Here is a 24969-nt window from a genome sequence, read left to right as displayed (position 1 = left end):
ATATTTAAAAAGTCATTATCTAACCCCAAATCATGGAGATTTACTCCTATGCTTTTTTTCTAAGAGTTTTCCAGTTTTAGCTCTTACAATTTGATTCTTGATACATTTTGAGTTAATTTTTGCATCTAGTATGAGATAAGGATCCAAATTCGTTCTTTGTATCTATTTATCCTGTTGTTCCGACACCATTTGTTTGATGACTGTTGTTTCCTCCACTGAGTTGTTTTGGTACCCTTTTCAAAAACCAATTGACCATAATGTCAAGGTATGAAGTAATCTTTTTAATATTAATGTGATGATTAATTTTCTAAAATATGTATATATTGTCTTCCTTATTATAGGTTACTATTCGAGCCTCAATTGGACCTCTTCATTCAAAACCAGTAACTACATCTCCCAGTAGCAGTGTTCCAAGCACTTCTTCTTTTCAAATCTCACCTCCAAGGTCTAAAAGTACAACTGCTAAAAATATAAAATCTACTACAAGTAAATCCAAGACAAGTAAGCCTCATGCAGCTGTATCCAGTGCAAGTAAACCTCATGCCAAAAGGCAAGGTAGAGTTGCATCTAAATATAAGACCAAAAAAACCTCTTGTAAACAAAAGAAACAACGCAACAGAAAGAATAAAATCAGCATAGCTTTGAAGAACTTAAGGTAATATCTTTTATTCCTGATACGTAATATTTATTGAATATTAAATATTAAAGGTTTATTTTAATATAATTTACCATATCACAGAGCTCCCTTGTACATTGACATGATGATCATTTGTCTGGCCTAAAGGCCTAGAAGATAATAAAAAGGTACTTTTTACAACTGCGGAGCAGAACTAGAATTAGCGTTCATTGTACAGTTGTCATCATTTACACTAGTCTTCTGTTTTGTGCTTATATCTTGTCATAATTGAATTGATTAATGCAGTCGTTTTATTCCAGGGAACATTAACTGGTGTTTGATTTTTGACACTTATTCTAGCTTATTGTTTCCAATCAAATTTTCAAATTATGTCTCTATTTAAAGATGCTAATTTAAACATCTTAGCTTCAATTAATAAAATGTTAAGGCTTTACCTTATTATTTTTGTTTCATGAGAAATTTTCATTATTTTTTTTCTGTCTCCATAAGGTGCCGTCGGGGAATTCACAAGTGCATTGAGTGTCATTCCAAAATAAAAGATTTTGCAAGCCACTTTTCAATATATATCCACTGTAATTTTTGCAAATACAACACTAACTGTAACAAAGCCTTTATAAATCATATGGTGAGGTAAGTTAAACATGTACACCACCAATCAAAATTGCTATTTGACAATTTTGTTTTTTAAAAATAAGGTTGTTTTTTTAGAAGCCAGTTTGTCACTTAAGGGGCTAAAAGGATCTAGCAAGAGGGAACATCTAGGATATTACTTAATATTATTTTCCAATGTAATACCTCATGAAATTTAGGGGACCAAAGTTTTAAGAGCAGTTAGACCAATGAAATTAGAATAGGTTTGTTAGGAAATTTGTTTTTCTAAGTCTTTTAAGAAGTGGTATTTTCAAACATAAAATTTTTAATGTTTTTAAAATATTTGTCAAATAAATACATGTAACCACAAGAGTGTTAGCCTCTTCAAAGGAGTCACTTTGAGAGACTCCAGGTTTGTCAAAGATGCTAAGAACAATATTGGCACTCTCATGAATGGACTCTCTTCCTCCCTTCTCCCTCCCTTCTGCCCCTTCCCTTTCATCCATCTTTCTGTCCATCAGCCTTTCAAGCCATTTATCTTTGTATTCATTCAATGAAATGTGAAGTGAGAGACTATAGGTATATTTTAGTCATGATGCTACTGTTAGAATTCCTTTTCAGACAAAAGTTCAGTTTGAGCACCTACCATGTACTCTGTGCTAGAGAAAAACTACAGAGACCACACTACTTCACTACTTTCATTTGAACCTCATTAGTAGTAGCTTACTTTATTCTTTCAGGAAGGATTTTTTTTAAATATGTAAGAATTGTTCAGATATAAATATGCTAAGTTGATTATCCAAACTGATGTCGTTCCATGTATTTTCAGTCAGAAATAAAGTGGTTTTCTTGCAGATCATAACAAGACCTCTGTTACCTGTTACCCCCCCCTTCCTTACCACTGTCCCAATGTACTTCATCATATACAATATTTATTCATTTTGAGTTCTCATTACCTGATGATTTTGAGTCTTGACCCTTCTTTCCAGTGCAGCAGCACCAAACTTGATATCAACCTCACCCTTAAGGTCATCTGTTTTGAATGTTGCTTGCTTTTTGTCTTAGAATCTTTTATATCTTCAGTCATGTTTAACCTTACTATCCTTGGATCTCTTACCCTTTTTGATCTTTCTTTCTGCTGCTTTCCAAACTACCAAACTGTGTTTGATTTAATTATCTCTGAATCCATGATTTTTTTAAAAAAATGTTTATTTTTGAGAGAGAGCGAGAGAGTGCAAGCAGGGGAGGGAGGGGGGGTGGGGGACGTTTCAGGGTATCCGAAGCAGGCCCTGAGCTGACAGCAGAGAGCCCAATGCAGGACTCGAGCCCGGGAACCACAAGATCATGACCTGAGCTGAAGTCTAACACTTAACCAACTGAACCACTCGGGCAACCCTCTGAATTCATCATGATTTTTAACTTTAATTTGGTTGTGCGTTTTTAAAAAGACCTCTTTATTTTTTTCTGCAGCACCTGTTTAAATCCTTTTCAATACCCTCAAGGTTTTATTTTAGTCTCTTAGTTGTTAGTCTCTTTCCTAGTAACTACCCAGAGGTCATCTTCTCGTTTTTCCCAAGATTAACTTTTTTCTATCGCAAGTTTTTCCCCCTTTATCCAGGTATCTCAGAAAAAGACATTTCTCACTTTTCGAAAGCTAATCCTGCTTTCATTTGCATTCATCTCTTCCATTTGCTCCACAACCTTACTCCTTTATTTTGTCCCTTCATTTCATCTCTTTCTCTCTACCACATTCCTTCTGCCTGCTAATATTTTCAGGTATTTTTCTAGAATGAAGGAGATTTGCGTTTTCTTTGTGTATTTTCTTGTCTTCCTTTTATTGTCAACATTTTCAAGAGTTTCTTTACTATCTTATTTGCTTTTTCTTTACCCTTTGTAATTTGAGTATCGCCCCCACCTATCAGTTAAAGCTTCCCCTTTAAAGGTTATCAGTCATATCCTAATCATTAAACGTACTCATTATTTTTTATTCTTATTTTTCCATGATTTCTTTAGAATATTTGATACTTTTCATCACTCACTTTTGAAAATCTTCTTGTCAACTTAAACTGTTACCATCACTTTTTTTCTTCCCTTTTGGCTACTTCTCTATTTCATTACCTTTTCTTTTTTTTGTCTCAGACTATTTTTTAGTTTTTAAGTTTTTAATTTTAGTTCCAGTATAGTTAACATACAGTGTTATATTAGTTTCAGGTGTACAAGATGATGATTCAGCAATTCCATATATTACTGGGTCCTCATCATGACAAGTGCACTCCTTAATCCACATCACCTATTTCACCCATCCCTCCTACCTCCCCTCTGGTAACCATCAATTTGTTCTCTGCAGCTAAGCATCTGTTTCTTGGTTTCTCTCTCTCTCTCTCTCTCTCTCTCTCTCTCTCTCTGCTGATTTGTTTTGTTTCTTAAATTACACATACGAGTGAGATTATCTGGTATCTATCTTTTCTGATTGACTTATTTCGCTTAGCATAATACTCTCTAGCTCTACCACATTGTTGTGAATGGCAAGATTTCACACTTTTTTGTGGCTGAATAATATTCCATTTGTGTGTGTGTGTGTGTGTGTGTACATATATATACCACATCTTCTCTATCTGTTCATCTGTTAATGGATACTTGGGCTGCTTCCATAATTTGGCTATTTTAAATAATGCTACAATAAACATAGGGATGCATGTATGTATCCCTTTGAGTTTTTGCGTTTGGGAGGGGTAGAAAACCAGTAGTGTGGTTACTGGATTCAAGGGTAATTCTGTTTTTAACTTTTTGAGGGAACTCCATACTGTTTTCCACAGTGGCTGCATCAGTTTGCATTCCCACCAACAGTGCATGAGGGTTCCTTTTCCTGCACATCCTTGCCAACACCTGTTGTTTCTTGTGTTTTTGATCTTAGCCATTTTGACAGGTGTAAGGTGATATCTCATTGTGGTTTTGATTTGTATTTCCCTGATGATGAGTGATGTTGAGCATCTTTTCATGTGTCTGTTGGCCATCTGGATATCTTCTTTGGAGAAATGTCTATTTATGTCTTCTGCCCATTTTTAATTAGATTGTTTGGTTTTTTTGGTGTGACCTGTATCAGTTCCTTATATATTTTAGATGCTAACCCTTTATTGGATATGTCATTTGCAAATATCTTCTTCCATCCAGTAGGTTACCTTTATTTCATTACCTTTTCTTTTTTTCAATCCTTCTTGCCTCTTTACTTTCCCTTTCTTGGTACCTTAATCACTCTCAGAATATTATTTTACTTTTCTACTGTAAATCCTCCAATTTCAGTGCTGAGTTTTCCTAAGATCCATCTCTTCATCAGCTTGACAGATATTTTTATCTTTGACCCACTGGCATCTATGAAGAACAAAAATAAGTCAAACATTATTGTTTGTCTAGGATCCAAACTACTATCACCCCCAATACTCTTTAAGTTCAGTTTGTCTCAGGGTATCATTTGCAGAAATGTGGAGCATCAGCAAAATATAATACACTTTAAGTTTCTGAAGCCTGTGGTGCTCTCTTGATCTGCCACCATTCATAATGACTTCCTGAATGTCTACCTGCTGCAGTTTGCCACTCTGCCTCCTATCTACTGCAGGGGTTTCCATTCCTTGGTTGCCCTAAACCAGGCCCCAGCCAGTCTCTCTCAGTATACTGCTGGGAGGAATGCTGGTGTTTTCATTAATTGAAGTATAATTAACATAAATTAGTTTCAGGCGTACAATATAATGATTCTACAGTTCTATATATTGCTCAGTGCTCGTCAAGATAAGTGTGCTCTTAATCCACTTTATTTTGCCCATTCCCCTCCCCCCTCCTCTCTATCAACCACCAGTTTATTCTCTGTATTTAAGAGTTTAGGGGGTTTTTTTGACTCTTTTTTTGTTTCTTTGTTTTGTTTCTTAATTTGCACATTATCAGTGAAATCATAATGGTATATTTCTTTCTCTGACTTACTCTGCTTAGGATTATACCCTCTAGGTCTGTCCATATTGTTGCGAATGACAAGATTTCATTCTCTTTTATGGCTGAGTAATATTCCATTTTATAGAGATAGATAGACACACCACATCTTTATCCATTCATCTGTCAGTGGACATAAGTTGAGTTGCTTCCATATCTTGGCTATTATAAATATAATGGTGCAGTAAACATAGGGTTCGTTTTCTTGGCATAAATACTCAGTAATGGAATTACTGGATTATATGGTAATTCTATTTTTGTTTTTTTGAGGAACCTTCATACTTTTTTCCACAGTGGCTGCACCAGTTTGCATTCCCACCAACAGTACATGAGGGTTCCTTTTTCTCCACATCCTTGCCAACACTTATTTCTCATGGTTTTTATTTTAGCCATTCTGACAGATGTTAATGTGATATCTCACTGAGGTTTTAATTTACATTTCCCCAGGCGTGCCTGGTTGGCTTAGATTGAGTCCAGGGTCTTGAGTTCAAGCCCCATATTGGGCATAGAGCTTTCTAAAAAAATTAATTTGCATTTCCTTGATGATTAGTGATATTAAGCATCTTTTCATGTTATCAGTCATCTGCATGTCTTCTTTGGAAAAATGTCTCTGGACTATCTTGTTGTAGTCCCAGTAGTTTAATTTTGCTTTGGTTTCCCTTACCTGAGGAGACATACCTAGAAAAATGTTTCTACAGCTGGTGTCAAAGAAATTACTGCCTATGTTTTCTTCTAGGATTTTTATTGTTTCAGGTGTCACATTTAGGTCTTTAATCCATTTGGAGTTTATTTTTGTGTGTGGTGTAGAAAAGTGGTCCGGTTTCATTTCTTTGCATGTGGCTGTGCAGCTTTCCCAGCACCATTCATCAAAGATACTGTCTTTGTCAGTATCTTGCATCCTTTGTCATAGATTAATTGACCATGTAAGTGTGGGTTGATTTCTGCGTTCTCTATTCTGTTCCATTGATCTATGTGTCTGTTTTTGTGCCAGTACTATACTGTTTTGAACACTACAGCTTTGTAGTATATCTTGAAATCTAGAATTGTGATGCCTCCAGTTTTTTTCTTCTTTTTCAAGATTGCTTTCGCTATTTGGGGCCTTTTGTGGTTCCATGCATATTTTAGGATTATTTTTTTCTAGTTCTGTGAAAAATGTTGTTGGTATTTTGAAAGCAATTAAGAATGCTGGTCTTTTATTCTGTGCCAAACACACAACTGCCCCAGTGGAGCTTTAATTCTACCCATAACTTATAGGAGATTACATTGGAAAATATTTTTAGTGTTTCTTAAACCCATGGTCATTCCGTCCTCCTATCTCCCATTTTCCATAGGCTCCTTGGCTGTCTTGTAGGACCTCCCATATCAGTTCTATCCCCACATACTTCCAGTTGGCCTCAGGCTTCCTTTGTAACCTTCTCCTATTTTCCAGTGAGCCCCAACCCTACATTGCATTGTCATCACACACACACAGCACTTATTATTAGCCTCATATAGAACCAAAAGCTTCCACTTCTACTTTTCTAAGGGCCTTTGCATTTCCCCTAATTCAGTGATGCCTTGCTTCCTTTGTTGCCTCAGGTACCCTCCCCCTGACTGGTACACCCTGACCCAGTGTGGACTTTTGTCATAGATTTGAGCTCTGCATCCACAGAAGCCTCATTTTCTTAGAGGTTGAGTACCTTTATTCCCAGCCCATACTAACTCTATAACCACAAATCAGGCCCCCCAAATTAATTAATCTTCCCCAACATATAGTTTGTTTCATATTCAATATCTAAAGTGTCTTTCCTTATTTGTTATTCCTTGGAATCCCCCTCTCCTTCCCTTTCAGTTTACCTTCTTTTGTGAGGAATCTGATCCCCACAGCCACTTAATAGGAATCATTCCTTCCTTTGAGTTCTGTACCATTCAGCTATTCTGCCTCGTATTAAATATGTGTCTGTCTTATCTACTTGAGAAACAGTTCTTTGCATTCATCATGGCACCTATTCTGCAGCTGTTTTCACAGGATTATAACTAGCCAGAATCTTTCTTTTCCCATGCATAGGTGGTATGCTGGTGATAGTTACCTTGTGTCTCAGGATAATCATTGATCTGGTGTGTTGGCTGGTTTGGGTCTGTCAGTGCAAGCTAGGGCCAGTGTTTCTCAAACTGTAGCTTGCATAAGAATCACCTGAAAAACTTGAACTGATTTCTGGGCCTCACTGCCAACGATGAATTCAGTAGGTCTAGAGTGGGACCTGAGACTTTGTATTTCTGATGATTTCCCAGGGGGTATGGATGCTGCTGGTCCATGAACCACACTTTTGGATGCTATGGTATGCTAGTCCTTGTTAATCCTGCCTGGTTTTCTAATACAGGAAAGCTTTCCTTCTCAGTTTAGAAGGGGATATAAAAGCTATTACCATTTGTTGCAAAATTTGGTTAGTGTTTTTTTTTGTTCTGTGCATAGAGCTGTTTTCTTTAATTCGCTTTCCCTAAAGGCTCTCCTAATAACTGCAAAAGATTCTTTAAATGTTTCATTTTACTGATGGCAAGTAATGTAATTTATCCCAAGTAGCATTTACCTTGAGGATCATTCAGATTCTCTCCCCTTGCTAATAAGTATAAGATAAGAAAGTGATAATTATTATTCATAACAATTTATATTATAGCAAAATACATTATTAGCAAATATCTTTTAAATTGTTTTCAACTCTTAGGGCACCTGGGTGGCTCAGTCGGTTGAGCGTCTGACTCTTGGTTTTGGCTTCGCTCATGATTTCATGGTTTGTGGGTTTGAGCCCCACATCAGGCTCCATGCTGACAGTGCAGAGTCTGCTTGGAATTCTCTCTCTACAAATGAATAAATAAATAGTTTTCAACTCCTAATAGTTGAAAAAATTTAATTTTATGCTCTTTGCATTTTTAACTTTGAGGGTTTTTTAAATAATGGTGAGGGTACTGATCATTTAAGAATATTCTCAGGAAGGGGCACCTGGGTGGCTCAGTCAGTTGAGCATCCAGCTGTTGATTTCAGCTCTGGTCATGATCCCAAGGTTGTAGGATCGAGCCTCGCATTAGGTTCTGTGCTAAGCATTGAGCCTCCTTGAGAATATCTCTCTTCTTCTGCCCCTCTCTCCTGCTCACATGCATGCACGCACTCTCTCTCAATATAATTAATTAATTAATTAACATTAAAAAAGAAAATACAAAATAAAAGTCTTGAATTAGGGACACCTATGTAGCTCAGTCAGTTAAGCATCTGACTCTTGGTTTCGGCTTGGGCCATGATCTCACGGTTCGTAGGTTCAAGCCCTGCATCAGACTCTGCACTGCCAGCGCTGAGCCTGCTTAGGATTCTCTCTCCCTCTCTCTCTGCCCCTCCCTCGCTTGTACACGGTCTCTCTCTCTCTCAAAATAAATAAATAAACATTTTTTTAATCTTGAATTAAACAGATGAATAATAGAATTTTAATAATTTAGCTCATGATCTTTTATTCAAAGCTAAGAAACTAAACATGTACTTGAAATATGTTCATAAAATTAATATGAATTACTGTATAATAACATCTCATCTGTCTGTTCTTTTTCCAGCTCTCATAGCAACCATCCAAGTAAACGGTTTTATATTTTTAAGAAGCATTCTGGAATTCTCAGGTAACTAGTTGATCTTTTTCCATTTTCTCTATTGAAAAATTCTAGTAACTTTTTTAACCTTATTCTTGAGTACCTTGTTTGGAAAATGAAGTGATTACTACCAGACGTAATACAGTTCTCTTCATTATAGCATAGAGCAAAGCAGAAATAGCCTATATTCTCTGGCTAAACTTTGTTTCAGTGGTGTTAGGCAATAAGGCGAAACTTTCGTGGATTTACATTATAAAATAAAAAATATTTGAAGATCAAAAAGAGGTTTAAGATAATCTAGTAAATTGACTAACACATTTTGATTTTGAGCAATATATAGCCTTCATAATTCTTGGGATTTTTTTTTTCATTTGTTAAATAAAGTACACAACCTGTTTACTCTACAAAAGGAATTGCTGATGAACATTTCGAAAGGCACTGATAATTAACCCTAATTATACCACACACGCTTAGCTCAGAATCCACTATGCATCATTTTTCCACATTCTTCTGCTTTCTTTTTACTTCATCTTCTTTTGTTTATTTTGTTCATGTTGTCATTGCTATTTGAAATATCAGTGCCAAGATTTTGGTAGCATCAAGATGTCTTATGGCTAAGACGTAGACTTAAGTTTAGCCAGTACTTGTTTTGATGCTTTGGATTAATGGAAAAGCGGAGGGGGAGATGATACATCTCAGGACCTTTGTATTCATTATTCCTTCTGCCTTGTTCACTCTTCCCCAGATATCTGCATGGCCAGCTCCTTCCTTTAAATCTCTAGTCTAGTGAGTGAGACTTTCTTTGACCACTCCATTTAAAATAGCATCCTTTCCCCTAGGCCCCATCCCCACCACTACCTATCTCCATTTATTTTATTTTTCTTCACTTTTTGCTTTCCACCATATTGTATACTTCACTCTTTTGTTTATTGTCTGTGTCTTCTCACTAGAATGTGTGTGGTTTGGATATTTGTCAATGCCATATGTTTACTGAGCATTGAATAGTGCCTGACACATGGTAGGCATTCTGTAAATATTTGAGTAAATTAATGTACATGTTGAAAATGACATATGTGGATGATGTTGGACCAACAGTTCATAGGCAGAGGAAAGTTTGATTCTATTTTAAAAATATATTCATGCTATTTTAAAAGTATTACTAAATTTAAGGAAATAGAATTTTTAAGAATGAAAAAGGACTTGTTAATTCTAAAGATGAGCGTTTGTTTTATTTTTACATCATTGTTATCAAGCTCAGTTGTGTGGTTGATTCTTAAATTGATTCTATGACTTTAAAGATCTGAGGCTTTTTTTCTCAATTTGGATGGGCCTCAGATTTAAATATAAAATTGATTAGTTTCTGTGTATGAGACTTAGCATATTTGTAATTCTATAGAACAATAAATTTTGTAATTATTATTTTGTTAAAAAATGCAATGTTCATTTTTTTAATTTATTGTGTACCTATTATGTATAACACATCGTAGCAGTTCCCATAAAGATGACAGTGATGAAGAAGGCTTGTCCAACCTTCAAGGAATGTACAATATATGTTAAGGTGTGAATATAAGTAAAAGGTTTGCAGGGGCGCGTGGGTGGCCCAATTGAGCATCTGACTTCAGCTCAGGTCATGATCTCGCAGTTCGCAATTGCAGGAGGCACATGGACTGTTTAAGATTATTATGGTAGTTAACATTGACTTGATAAGAATCTGGGTTAAGGTAGTGAAGTGGTATTACACTGTTTAAGAACATGGGCTCTGAAATCAAAGGGCTCACTTTCAAATCTAATTTTGGCCTTGATAGGTTTTTAAACCTGACCCTGTCCTCTATAAAAAAGTAATAATTATAACACCTACGTCTTTGGTTTGTTATAGCATTCAGATAAGATGATATATCTAAAACCCTCAGCATGGCACAGAGTTAAGTGCTCAATAAATTGTTAATAATGTAAAATATTTGAAATATTGACTATTTTAAGAAAAAAGAGAGAGATAATTTTGAGCCATTGTGTTGGGAGCATGACATCATAAGAGAGATTGGTTAGGAGGAATGGTTTTGGGGGCTGGGGAGGAAAGCACAATTTCAGTGTATGAAGATCATTTTTGATGTTCCAGCGTGACACCCAGGTATAAATATATAGCAGGCTGTTAAGACTAGAACCACAGGGGAGCAGTCAGTCTAAGGTATGCTACTGGTTTTTATTCCTTGACACGTCGAAGTACTTAAATTTAAAGCATCCAGTGAACTATAAAACTATGTTTACGCTCGTTAATTGGTAATAACAATAATTAAATTATATGATTTACTTTTAAAGCCTTCCCATTTCTTTTCTAATTTTATCACCTCTAAAATAAGATACTAGATTATAGGCTCCAGAGGTTGCCCTCTTTTGTTCACTCTTGTGTCCGTAACATCTAGCAGTAGAGTGTGTGGAAAGAAGGTCCTCAGAAATGGGCCAAAGCACGGAAAGAGTGTGACTTGCACAAGCTACACAAATTGTTAGTGGAGCCACGATTAGGCTTTAGGTCTCTTGACTCTTGCCCTTTAGCAACCGGTATGAGAGGAAGTGGTTTATAAAGCAGTAAATGTTAGCATAACTTAAATGTGGCTATGTCATTTTCTAGGGTACCATTTCAGATAAATCAGGCTTAGAGAACAAAATTGGCAATTGATGGTCATAACACATAAAAAGCAAATCAAGAGTTATTACATGGAAAAATAATTATTGAACGTGCCTCTGGACTTGGATAAAAGATGAAAACCTTTGCTTTCCTTTTTTCTTCATAGGGGCATTACTCTAGTGTGCCTTAAATGTGACTTCCTAACTGATTCTTCTGGCTTAGATCGTATGGCTAAACACCTAAGTCAGCGTAAAACTCATACTTGCCAAGTTGTAATAGAGAATGGTATGTATTTATAATTGTGTTACTTTGAATTTCTGATATTTACTCCAGTACTTTTGATCAGCCACAATATGGGCTCTTACGTACTAAACTGATAGTGTCACTCATCACCTATACTACTGTAAATGTAAACCTCTTCTTCTAATTTCAGTTCCTGAAAGTACCTCAACTTCTGAACCCTCGTCTGAGTAAGTTCAATTTCCATTTCGTGCATTTTTCTTTGATGGATTTTAGCACTGTTGCATTTTTAAATGTACCATTAATAGAAATGAAAAATATTAAAGTATTTTGTTTTTGTTTTTGTTTTTAAAGCGCTTGTTGAAATAGATTCCTGCTCTATGGAGCTCGTGCAACCTGGTGCAAGACAAGTTGGAATTTCCTAAGTTCAAAGTTCTGAAGTGTTTTCTTACACAAAGGCAGTTTCCTAAGTTCAAACTTCTGAAGTGTTTTCTCACAAGAAGGCGGTTAAGCAGTTCATGACACTAGTTCTGATTCAGTTCTTTTCAGCTTTCAGATGGCACTAGATTCTTATTCCACCTTATCTTTGTGTCAGGTTAACATATCTTAACATAAGCTTTTTTCTCCAGTTGGCTCTCTCCAAAAATAGCTTTTGTTGCCATGGTCGTTTTTGCTTTGCTTAAAATAGTTTGTGTTTTTCTCTGCTGTACTTGCCTTCAGAATATCGCATTCCAAATGATATGGCTATTCATTTTCTTTGTCTGTTTTGTCTGGTTTCTTAGTTAATTTCTTATAAGTCTTACATTTTTAGGTCAGATAGCTGTCTTTTTCCTCTTTCCTTGTCTGTCATTGTTCTATTTTTCATATTTTTCAGATGCAGAAGCAACACAGAAATTTCAAAAAATGTCCAGGATACTCCTGGTCAGTGTCCCCCTTCGATGGACACAACTGATGCCTGTTCTCTCTTTCCAAGGAATGTGAATTATTTGACTGTGAGACCTCCTCTAGATTGTGGCCTTAAGAAATCAGATCTTGGGGAGAGTCCCTTCCTTCATGACTGGCCTCCCATAAGGCTGATGCTAATTTGGCCAGAGATGACCTCAAGGCCCACCAAATTGAGCACAACTTCCCACTGGGGGCTTTGGTTCTTGATCTTACGCTTATGGGTTCATTCTGACCAAGAAAGGCCCATCAAATCAATGCTTCAACGTCCAAGTTGGAGTTTAATCATTTTGGCTGCTGCCCTTTAATCTTCGTCTAGTATGCATGCAGTCCAAGGAATATAAAAACTGGTTGTGTAGGGAACCAAGGTTACTTTCATGTTCTTGGAAAATAAGTTTCTAAAATTACAGTTCCAAAGTTATAGTTATTTGTACTGTCATTTAAAGTTTTATCCAGTATTAATCCTAGGAGTTTTCAGCAATACTAATATTCAATTTTTTTAAGTTTAATTTTGTCTTGATTTTATGTTGTTCTTCACCAAATTTATTAATGTGTGTTTTGTTATGTCCACTTTTATCTCTTTTCTTTAAAACTTTTGTTTTGTGTTTGTTTTGTTAAGAACTCCAAGAAATTCTTTAGAATTCTCTACAAATTTCACGTAGCTACCTATTGATAGCTTCTAGATTTGGTAGTTGTTCAGACCACTAGACAGGATTACATCTTCTGTCTGTTTTGGGACTATCATTAACATTATCTTAGTGATTAGGAGCTCAAAGACATAAAGAATTGGCAAAAAACACTTCCTACAGCCCTTAAAACAAATTTTAAAGTTATGTTTCTGTACATCTAATACATAATATCTTCTTAGCCATTAATGTAATTCCTTTGGATAAAGATAATATATTCAGAAAATATTGGGACCAAAAAATGCACTTGTTTCTTGCCCATATATATATAGATGTATATTTTTTTTAATTTGGTGTTTGTTTATTTTGGTTACATTGAATATAGATTTGCTGAACAGTTTTGATGTTATTACTTATTTTTTTAATAAAATTTGTATTGGTAAAGTGCCTGAGGAATTATTTTCTCATAAATAACTTCATATAAAAGCTGTAGATTTTACCGTGTGACTAGGAGCATTGCTTTGCTTCTTACATGGAAGCCTGATTCCTTGGCCTACAGACTGAGAGCTTCACCAAATGCATCTTGCAGTTTTTCCTCCAGCACAGTTAAAAGTTCACTATTTATACTTTACTAATTTCTTGGACTTTGGAGGCTGACAAAGCCCCTTTGTGATCTTAATAACTATTAAGGTGGTCAGGCTTTGAAGTTGTTTGACTCCATCATGAGTGGTTTTTTCATCCTAACATCAGAACTTCCTGTACTTTTTACTTGCACCTTGAAACTGTCTTAGTCCCTTTGGGCTGCCATAACAGTATCATAGACTAGTAACATGAGCAACAGAGATGTATTTCTCATAGTTCTGGAGGCTGGAAAGTCCATGATCAAGGCACAGGCAGATTGAGTATCTGGCGAGGGCCCACTTCCTGGTGCATAGAAGGTCGTGTTATTGCTGTATCCTCCTGGCAGAAGTGGGGAGAAAGTTCTGTGGTGTCTAATTTATAGGGGCATTGGAGCACCTGGGTGGCTCAGTCGGTGAGGCGTCCAGCTCTTGAGTTTGGCTCAGGTCATGATCTCATGGTTCGTGAGGTCAAGCCCCGTGTCGGGCTCCATGCTGTCAGTGCTTGGGATTCTCTCTTTGCCTCTGTCTCTGTCCCTCCCCTCTGTGCAGCTGGCTTGCAGGTGCCCTCTCTCTCTTTCAAAGTAAATTAACATTTTAATTTATAAGGTTACTAATCCCATTCATGAGGGCTCCACCCTCATGATGCAGTCATCTCCCGAAGGCACACCTCCTAATGCCATCACATTCAAACATTCAGCTTATAGCAGAGACATATTGAAAGCCAATTTCAATGACCACCTGTTATGTAATCTATTTGTAATTCAGTCAAAAATGTAGAATCTATTAGTTTTAATTTTCCAGACATTTTTTTTTATTTTAATGTTTGTTTGTTTGTTTATTTATTTATTTATTTATTTTGAGAGAGGGAACGTGAGCAGGGGAGGGGCAGAGAGAGGGGGAGAGAGAGAATCCCAAGCAGGCTCTGCATTGCCAGTGCAGAGCCCAACAGGAGGCTCAAACTCATGAACCATGAGATCATGACCTGAGCCAAAATCAAGAGTCAGACGTTTAACCGACTGAGCCACCCAGGCACCCCCAGACTGATTTCTGCTGTAAATGATTTTCCAAAATCTCTAAAAGTGTGGTTTGTTAGTAGTGTTTCTACTACTACTTGTTTCTTAGTAGTAGACTTGACAATATTCGAGTCTTTATTTCCATATCTCTCCCTCTAGAATGTTTTTTCATTCACCATCTTTTTTTTTACTTTTCAAAAATTGTAATGAAAACATATAACTTTTTGCCATATTAACCATCTTCAAGTGAAAAATTAAGCACCAATTACACCAAGTTTTAAACTTTTACCCAGAAATAACTTCTTTGTGGTTTCAACATAGATTCTCTTTTTATATACAGATATTTTCTCTGGATCTGTTATAGTTCAAGAATATGATAAACCAAAACACATTGTTGCTATAGCAATATTTTAGATAGGGGTACAGCTTTTTGTTCTTCCATAAGATTCTGTTTCTTACAGTTTGTATTAGGTTCATTTTCTCGAAGTATAATACTCTTAAAGTTCTGTATCCTGTAGCACCATTTTTTTTTGCTTTGTTTCAATAAAACATTTCAGTCACTACTAAGCTTCTTATTATAGGCAGTTAGTTGAGTGTTAATTGGTGCAAATGAGTATTAGCTCTACATTTTGATCCCATTGCCCTCAGGGTATTCTAAATAGTTCTTTCACTTGATTTAGAAATAGCCATCTCTCACATGTGTGCTTTTTAAAAGGTTACAGCTGAATAAAGGTGTGATTGGCTCAGTTTCAATCCATCACCATTATTAGAAAAATAACCTCCGAACTACAGAGACTTAGCTTCTTGTCCTTTTTTGTCACACTTTGCCAAAACATCTCTTTGGGCTTCACTTCCTTGTTCAGCAAGTACTTATTGAGCACTTACTATGTGCCTAACACTATTCTAGGTTCTGGAAAAACAGACTGAAATCTCTTCCCTGGTGGAGCTTATATTTCAGTGGCGGAAGACAAGACAATAAAAAATAAGAAATTTATATAGTATGTTAGATGATGATCAATGCAACGGAGCAAAATAAAGTGGGCAAGGAGGATGGTAAGTATGGGCTGGGGTTGGGAGGTTGCCATTTTAAATCTGGTGGTCAGGATAGGACTCTGTGGGAAGAGGACCTTGAGTAAGGACCTGAAGGAAGTGAGGAAGTAGGCCACTTGATTATCTATTGGAAGAGCGTTCCAGAGAGAGAATAGCAAATGCAAAAGCCCTGAAGAGAAAATTGAAACCCCTACACATTGCTGGTGGGAATGTAAAATGGTTCAGCAACTGTGGAAAACAGTTCAGCAGTGCCTCAAGAAATTAAAACGTGGAATTACCATATAACCCAGCAGTTCTGCTCCTAGGTATATCTCCAAAAGAATCAAAAAGCAAGGACTCAGATACTTGTACATGCATGTTCATAGCAGCATTCCTCCCAATGGCTAAAAGATGGAAACAGCTCAAGTGCCATCAATAGATGAAGGAATAAATAAATTGTGGTATATTCATACAATGGGATAATATTTAGCCATAAAAAAGGAATGAAGTACTGATTCATGCTACAATGTGGATGGACCTCAAAAACATGCTATCACAAGAGATCACATATTGTATAATTTCATTTATGTGCAATATCCAGAATAGATACATCCATAGAGATAGCAGATTGATGGTTGCCAGGGCCTGAGAGGGGAAGTGGGAATGGGCAGTGACTACTAAATGGGTACACGGTTTACTTTGGGGTATGATGAAAATGTTTAGGAACGAAATATAGGTGGTTGTACAACATTGTAAATGAACTAAATGCCACTGAATTGTTCAAGATGGTTGAGTTCTTAAATTTTGATTTTAAATTATGTGAATCTCACCTCTACAAAAACAAACTTAAGTGTAGCAAATTAGGAATTTGAAGGAAACCTTTTTAACCTAACCTAATAAAAATCAGCTAACATAATGTGATGCAAGGTAGAAATAGAGTCCTGAAGTAAGGTCATGCTTGGCTCATGGAACAGCAACAAGACCGATGGGGCTGCAGTGGAGGGGGTGTTGGACAGGAGAGCTTGTAGTAGGAGATGGGGCCTGTGAGATGATGTGGGCCATGTAGTATAGGGACTTCTAGGCAGTTGTAAGGATTTGGCTTTCACTCAGAGATAGGAAGCCATTAGTGGATTTTGAATGGAGAAGTCTTTTATACCTCAATGAAAAACAAAAATTCTGAGGTGCCTAGGTGGCTCTGTCGGTTAAGCAGCAGACTCTTGGTTTCAGTTCAGGTCATGATCTCAAGTTTTGTGAGTTTGAGCCCCGCATCGGTCTCTGCGCTGACAGTGCAGAGCCTGCTTGGAATTCTCTCTCTCTCTCTCTCTCTCTCTCTCTCTCTCTCTCTCTCTCTCTGCCCCTCCTCCACACACACGCACAGGCTCTCTCTCAAAATAAATATACTTAAAGGGAGAGGTCCCTCAAAAAAATTGAAAAAAGAAAAACATTCTTAATTACAGTCTTAACAGGATCACTAGTTGCTGTCTTGAAAATAAGCTGTAGGGGACCAAGGGCAGAATCAGGGAGGTCAGCTAGGAAGCTGTTTTAACAATCCAGATGGAAGATAGTAGAGGTTTAACTAGGATAGGTGAAAGTGTAGGTGATAAGTGGCTCAACTGGGCGACTATCTTGAAGGTTGAGCCAACAGAATTTGTTGGTGGTTTGGGTATGAGGTATGAGAGGAAAAGTGTTGTGGAGGACAGCACAGCCATTAGTCTAAGCAACTGGAAAGGTGATGTTGTTAACTGAGATGGAGAAGACTAAAGGAGGAGTAGATTTGGAAGGGAAGATGAGGACTTTGATTTGGGACATGTTTGAATTTGAGATGCCTATTAGATATGCTAGTGTGGATGTCATGGACATCCTGATGTGTGAGTTTGGGGTTTAGAGGAGAAGTCCAGGCTGTCAGTAACATTTAAATTTATTAAAGAGTTAAAGGCTATGAAATCACCAGGGGATAGACTAGGGATAGAGTAAGGACAGGGTTCACAGATTGAGCTCCAGGGCATTCCAACAACAAGAAGTTAGAGAGATGAGAGGGAATCAGCAGAGGAGAGAGTAAGGAGTTGCAGGTAATGTGAGAGGAACTCCAGGGTAGTGACTGTGTCCTTGATCTCAGAGGTCCTATTTGTACACCATGGGTACTAACTTGTTCTAGAGTTCTTGGATTCTATGATGCTATTTTGGTTATACCTAAACATCAGTTATAAATTGTTCTTAGAAGAAAGTGAATTCAGAATGCCACATACCACTATCCCCAATAGCAGAAACAGGCACTCTTTCAAAATTAATAGAATGAAATTCCCCAGTTAGTCCTAGGCATGGTTAACTCCCCACCATGGACTTTTGTAAAAATAACACTCTTCCACTTCTGCAAAAGAAAGTATCTATATTGGGGCACCTGGGTGGCTCAGATGGTTAAGCATCCGACTTCGGTTCAGGTCATGATCTCACAGTTCATGAGTTCAAGCCCCGTGTCAGGGGGCTCTGTGCTGACACTTAGAGCCCGGAGTCTGCTTCAGATTCTGTGTCTCCCTCTCTCTCTGCCCCTCCGCTGCGCGCTCTCTCTCTCTCTCTCTCTCTCAAAAATAAATAAACATTAAAAATTTTTTTAAAAAAGAAATCATCTAGATCTAGAGTGAATGTCCATAATTTATAAATGGTCTGCAACATAAAGGTGTCATGGTCAAATAAACTTAGGAAATACTGGGTTATACTTGCGTAGATTATTATTGGATTGTTCATGCTACATGTGTTTGGTTCTCTAAGAGAACTCAGCACTTATTTTGACCCTGGAATTTCTGCCCCCCCCATACTTAATAGCTTCTAAACATTAATCTCCACAAGATACAGTGGAGAATGCTGACCTAGATTAGTTATTAGTCAGATTTTCTGAACTGGAAAATAATAGTTGAATGAGGGTGTTGACTAAGATGAACTTCTAGACATTTCATTCATGTTCATGAATCATTTGTAAGGTGGAGTATGTAACAGGTTAGCAGTATCCATTTTCATAGTCTTAGAAATTATATCAGGAAAAAAATTTTATGTTCATTATGATGTATGTAAAATCTAAGAAATGAATAACTGGAGCAGACCAGTAATTTGTGTTGGAGGGTATGGTCATCTTAAATTATTTCAAACTCAAGAAGCTTCAGGCTCTTATCGTAATAATGTCTAGCTTCTCTCTATAACTTGTTATGCTTAGCTTATCAGTCTACCCGCTTGCCTACTTTTCTTGCAACTGTTACTATTTTTAGCCTATTATTATCTATTAAGGGGTTTCTTTGTGAAGTTTACTTCCTGCTTACACAGCTTCAAGAGATCTTCCTTGATATGAGCTTTGATATCTGACCCCAGAGTAAACCCTCCCTGTACCATAAAGGGGCAGTGTGGGTGAGTGGCTAAGAGCCCAGGCTCTGCAGCAGACTGCCGAGGTTGGATGGAGTTCGTGGCCCTACCAATGTCCAAATGTGTGTGACTTTGAGCTCCCTGCCTCAGTTTCCTCATTTTTAAAATGCAGACACCAGTACCTACTCATAAGGCTGAGGGAATTAAATGACTTAACACTTATGTATACACACTTAGAACAGTGGTTGGCACACAGGAATGTAAGTCCCCATTGTTACTATTATTGTTAGTTTATTACCACCCTTCCTGATTTTATTTGTTTTCATTTTATTCAGATAGATCTTCAGCCTATTTTTCATTATGACCTTTCTACAATGATTTCTGATAAGCTTCTTTTCCTAACCCATTGTGTCTTTCTTGAGAGTCATTGTTGAAGCACATAGTACTGGGTGGGCATGCCATTAGATTTTTGGTGTCGCAAGCACACCAGACTTTTATTTTTATGGAAGTTATATGAGTGCTCCTAGGTTCATCTGAGTCATAACTGCCTTTTTAAATAATATTAAGGTATTTTCCCTAAATTATACTGCCTTACTCTTGACCACACCATGGTTTGCCTCACACTCAAACTCACACACCTCACTTCTCTGATTCTGAGATCCTTCTGCAGCCTCACCCCTGTCACTTTGTTATTCGACCACCTGAAAAGCTTGCTGTCATTAACAAACTCAGGCTAGTGTGTATCACTTCTGTTTTTAATCTCTCATGCTGAAACATGCGTGTTTATCCATACCACTGTAACGTATGGTGGTGTAAACAGAGCTAAGCCTTGAAATAAGACAGTCCTAGGTGTAAATCCTGGTTTTGTGTCTTAACCAGTTGTGGAGCCTCAAATAAACTACCTCAAACCTCAGTTTCTCATCAGTGAAAGGTATGTAATGACAATTTCCTCACAAATTTGCTATAAGGATTGTGTGTGTGTGTGTGTGTAAGATTTGGCACTGTCTTTTAAAAATTTTTTTAGTGTTTATTTGTATTTGAGAGAAAGGGACAGTGTGCAAGGGGGGGGGGTGGTGCAGAGAGAGAGGGAGACACAGAATCTGAAGCAGGCTCCAGGCTCCAAGCTGTCAGCACAGAGCCCGATGTGGGACTCGAACGCACGAGCCGTGAGATCATGACTTGAGCTGAAGTTGGACGCTTAACCAACTGAGCCACCCAAGCGCCCCTGATCTGGCACTGTCTTGACAAAAAGTAGGCATTCAATAACTGCTGCTGCTTACACTACTACCCCTAATGTTAGTGCTATTCCTGCTGCTGCTTCTGCTGTTACTGCTTTCATTGCTGTTGCTGCTATTACCACTGCTGAGAGAAGACCCTGGAAGCTGCTCGTAAGTGGAATCTTCTCATTGACAGTTTTAGTGGCAATCCATCAGGACTGTGGTTATCTGTAACTTTGTCTTATAGTGCCCAGGTCTTGTAATACATTCCTCCAAACTGCTGGGTGGGTGATGTGTTATCACAGTGCTTCAATTACGTGTGGTATAATTCTCTAACATTGAAAATGAGTGTAGTTCTGTCTAAAGGCTATGAAATGACACTGTCTTGTTGAAAACTAGTATAGAATCCAGTCTACTGTGGAGGAAAACATTTCTTTTGTGCTTAGAGAGTCCTTTCCTTACAGGAAACTTTTAAGTAATTGTTAACCAGGAATTCATTTCCAGGAATTTCAGCTACTTATCCAATACTATTAATTTTGTGGAAAAGTATAATTGTAAATACCAGCAGTAAAGTGGCACATTGGACTCGCTGCTGTCAACACAGAGCCCACTCTGGGTCCTCTGTCCCCCTCTCTGCCCCTTCCCCACTTGTGCTCTGTCAAATATAAACATTAAAAAAAAGAAGTACCCTTGTTTTCAGAGGTAAAGGATATTGTCACTCAATCTTGGAATTGCTGTTTGCCCCTTATCATCTTCTCCCTTCTCCAATTCTCCAATATATCTACCTGACTACACTCATTAAAGAAGGAACATTTTAAGTTGTACAAGTTTCTTTTCTTGATAAAATGTTGACAATAGAATGAGGTAATTCTGTTTCGCAAACCTTTGGAGCCTCAGAGCATAAGAATTCTTGAGTGAATCAGTAAATATCTTAAGCTTAGAAAATTAGGCTAATCAGTTGTCTGATATTGATTGGATCAAATGTCCTAAAGACCACAGTGTGAAGTGATTTTCAAAGTTTATTTAGTTCTTTTGGTGACTTTCAAGTGGCTTTGTGGTCAAATTATCTCAGTTCTGAATAATTGAAAACCAGAATATATTCAATGCAGATTCATTTTCAAAACTGAATGATCAGGAGAAACCTGAATGTCTTCCATTTTCATTTGTTCCCTGTGCCCTTTGTATCAGGGAAATTGAATAAGTATAACATATGAATTTTTTCTATAAACTACATTTCACATATGTTATCTTAGTTAAACTTTCAAAAAAGTCTTGTAAAGATGATTTTCAATCCCATTTTACAGATAAACAAACTGAGTTCACTTGTCATTCTGAAAATCAAATGGTATCAGAAAGTACTGACTTGTTCCTGTTACGGAAACATCATCCTCCCTGCCCTGGTTTTAGTCAAATCTGAGCATTTTCATTAATGAAAACAAGCACAATTTCAAAGCTGACTTCTTTTTATTTTTTAATTTTTTAATGTTTATTTTTGAGAGACAGAGTGCGCACAAGCAGGGAAGGGGTAGAGAAAAGGAGACAGAATCTGAAGCAGGCTCCGGGCTGTCAGTGCAAAGCCCAACGTGGGGCTCAAAGCCACGAACTATGCCATCATCACCTGAGCTGAAGTCGAATGCTCAACCGACTGAGCCACCCGAGCACCCCAGCGCTGACTTACAATCTGTAGACAAATAAGCAATCCTTATTCAGAGGACTAAAATTGCATTGTCTTCATAGGGGGCTTAAAATACATGTGGACCTTGAAAAAAACCTGATGCATGATCACACTGTACATTGGAATGGAAAACTGGAAAGAATCTTAGAGGTCATTTCTTCCCATCTCAAATGGTGCAAAGAAGCTCTTCTAAAATACCCCTTTTGAAAACAGTTCCAGGGGCGCCTGGGTGGCTCAGTCGGTTAAGCGTCCGACTTCGTCTCAGGTCATGATCTCACAGTTTGTGAGTTCAAGCCCCACGTCGGGCTCTGTACTGACAGCTCAGAGCCTGGACCGTGCTTCGGATTCTGTGTCTCCCTCTCCCTTTGCGTCTCCCTCACTTGTGCTCTTTCTCTCTCTCTCAAAAATAAATAAAATGTAAACAAAAAAATGTTTTAATGTAAAAAAAAAAAAAACAGTTCCAATTGTTAAAGCCAGCCCATTCCTAGACTTTCCATCTCCCTATCCTGCCCTCCCTCCTAGGAGGACAGTTTGATCCCTGGCTGCCTACTCAGTCCCTGCCCCCAGGTTCTGGGCCTATACCTGAGCTAATAGCGATTTCACCAGCTCAAGACCCAGTGCCTAGCATCCACTCCCATTTCATCTATTACTTGGTGTAAGTGCAGCAGGGGTGGAGTCCTTAGTCTCAGGCCCAGGAGCACATCTTTCTCTCAGGCTTACGAGAAGTAGAGAAGAATAAGAGAAGTTAGCATTGTGGCTCTAGCTGTGCAGTTAGACGGACCTGGGCTATACCCTGCTCTAACACTGGGCAGCATTGTGACCCTGAACAAGCTACTGTGATCATTCTGTGCCTCAGAGGTGGTTGTGAGGATTACACATGATAGTTCCTGTTAGGCACATAACAGAGTACTTAGTGCATCGTAAACAATGTCAGCTGCCACTAATAATTGTCGTTATTTCAGTTGGAGGTATAGAGGTTGGAAACTAGGCTAGGTCTGATATTCTTCCCATCTAATGATCTCCCTGGAAGGATAGGCGAGACCACAATAGCTGGGGTCCATCCTCTTTATCTGAAGCATTGAGAGTTCCACCTGGGATTGGTGGGTAAGGATCAGGTAGGCCAGATTTCTTACCTATGCTTTTACCTGGCACTTCCTCCAGTACTTTAAGATTAAATGCAAAGGGTCACATACTTAGTCACTAGGGAAGGGATTAAGTACCAACTGGAGAGCTCAGGTCGTGAGGTCTGTTTCCCAGTCTATTTCAAGACTGTGTCATGGTGTAGAAGAGCATCCTTGTGCCCTCAATGGTGTCTCTTAAGGCTCTCAGGCCTCCTTACCTACCCAGCTTCAAAACTTCTCTCCCTGGGCAGATGAGCTGCTTCTCAATGTCTCCTCTCCCTCCCTGCTGCCACGCTAGTAGTTCCTACCAGGGTTCACAGATTTCCCTTAGGAGAGTTGAACCCCAGTGATTTGGTAGAGGTAGCTTACTTAGAAGAGTAAGCTTAACATGAGCTCTCCCCTCTTAATGAATGTTAAGTGTTCTTAAACAAAAAAAAAGCACACACAAAAAAAGCACAAAGAAACTTTTGGAGGTGATGGATATGTTTATTACCTTGATTATGGTAATGATTTTATGGGCATATGCCTATGTCCAAACTCATTAAGTTGTATAAACTAAATAAGCTCAGTTTTATATATATGAATTATACCTTCATAAAGCTTTTTTTTTTTTTAATTAGTAACCCTTCTAGTTTCAGGTGTCTAAGTGCCGAGACTGGGACCAGGATTAGCTCCTTCAGATGGGCTTCCAACCCAGGAAATGGTCAGTACCAGTCAGAAAAACTCCTACTGGTAAACACTTTCCAACCTTCATTCATTTTAACCAGCAGAGGGCACACAGCAGACATGCAGTTTCTCTACTGAATTAATCTGTGTCTTGCATCCAGCATGGTCCTCACAGCATAGAGGTGTTTATACTCTGGATTAGTTCTTCAGTTGTCTCTCAGGGTTAAAAGGCACTTGCCTAGTAATTTCAGACAAACAGTGCAAGGACATTTGATATGACTTAAACACTTTCATTTATCCTAAGAAAAGACACTGAAAGGATCCACCTTACCAGGCTGGGTTCCGTGAAGCTCTGGCTTGGGAAAAGTAGTTTCTGATTTTAGAGTTCATCAGGAAGCCTGAGGATACCCACTTAACCACAGAGAGGGGGAGAGAGCCAGAGAGAGGAGGCCTGGAGGCACATGAGAATCAACTATAGACATTTTAAAAATACAAATTCCAGGGTGCCTGGGTGGCTCAGTCAGTTTAGCATGCAACTCTTGATTTAGGCTCAGATCATGATCTCACAATTCATGGGTTCAAGCCCCATGTAGCATGGAGCCTACTTGGGATTCTCTCTCTCCCTCTCCGTCCCTGCCCCATGCTCTCTCTCTAAATAAATTAATTAAATAAAACTTTAAAGAAACAACAAATTCCTGAGCCCTGCTCCCAGATGTAGTAGATCAGAGTGGTGTTAGTGTCCCAGGAAATCTGTATTTTAACACGTTGCCGACAGTTTTCATGCAGTTGTCTACGAGCCAGCATTTGGAAGCCTGTAATCTAGGGAAATTTCTGGGATCCTGTCTCAGTACTACTGCCCCACTGCCAGTCATTAGGGTCGTGGACAAAACAAGATTCGAGGGCCCCCTGGGTGGCTCAGTCGGTTAAGCATCCAACTCCTGATTTTGGTTCAGGTCATGATCTTGCAGTTAATGAGCTCGAGCCCCATACCAGGCTCTGCACTGAAAGTGTGGAGCCTGCTTGGGATTCTCTCT

General features: G+C 38.1%; 1 protein-coding gene across 6 annotated transcripts in view; it reads left to right on the top strand.

Annotated features, from left to right (window-relative positions):
* The window catches only part of ZNF280C (zinc finger protein 280C), an 88936-nt gene that overhangs the window by 49352 nt on the left and 14615 nt on the right, over positions 1-24969 (top strand). For 5 of the 6 annotated variants that reach the window (XR_009257348.1, XR_009257350.1, XR_009257349.1 and 2 more), the window contains exons 15-21: positions 342-655; positions 1127-1267; positions 8783-8845; positions 11605-11723; positions 11872-11908; positions 15787-15932; positions 23902-23972. Coding sequence is in view for 1 of the 6 variants with exons in the window: in XM_058714785.1 (XP_058570768.1) it covers positions 342-655; positions 1127-1267; positions 8783-8845; positions 11605-11723; positions 11872-11908; positions 12033-12042 (684 nt within the window). In the remaining 5 variants the exon portion in view is untranslated. Of the gene's footprint in view, positions 1-341; positions 656-1126; positions 1268-8782; positions 8846-11604; positions 11724-11871; positions 11909-12032; positions 13691-15786; positions 15933-23901; positions 23973-24969 lie in introns of those variants that run through there. The other variant, XM_058714785.1, reaches the window with a different exon arrangement.

The sequence above is a fragment of the Neofelis nebulosa genome, chromosome X (assembly GCF_028018385.1).
Source record: "Neofelis nebulosa isolate mNeoNeb1 chromosome X, mNeoNeb1.pri, whole genome shotgun sequence".
NCBI lineage: Eukaryota > Metazoa > Chordata > Mammalia > Carnivora > Felidae > Neofelis > Neofelis nebulosa.
This window is presented reverse-complemented; position numbering and strand designations above follow the sequence as displayed.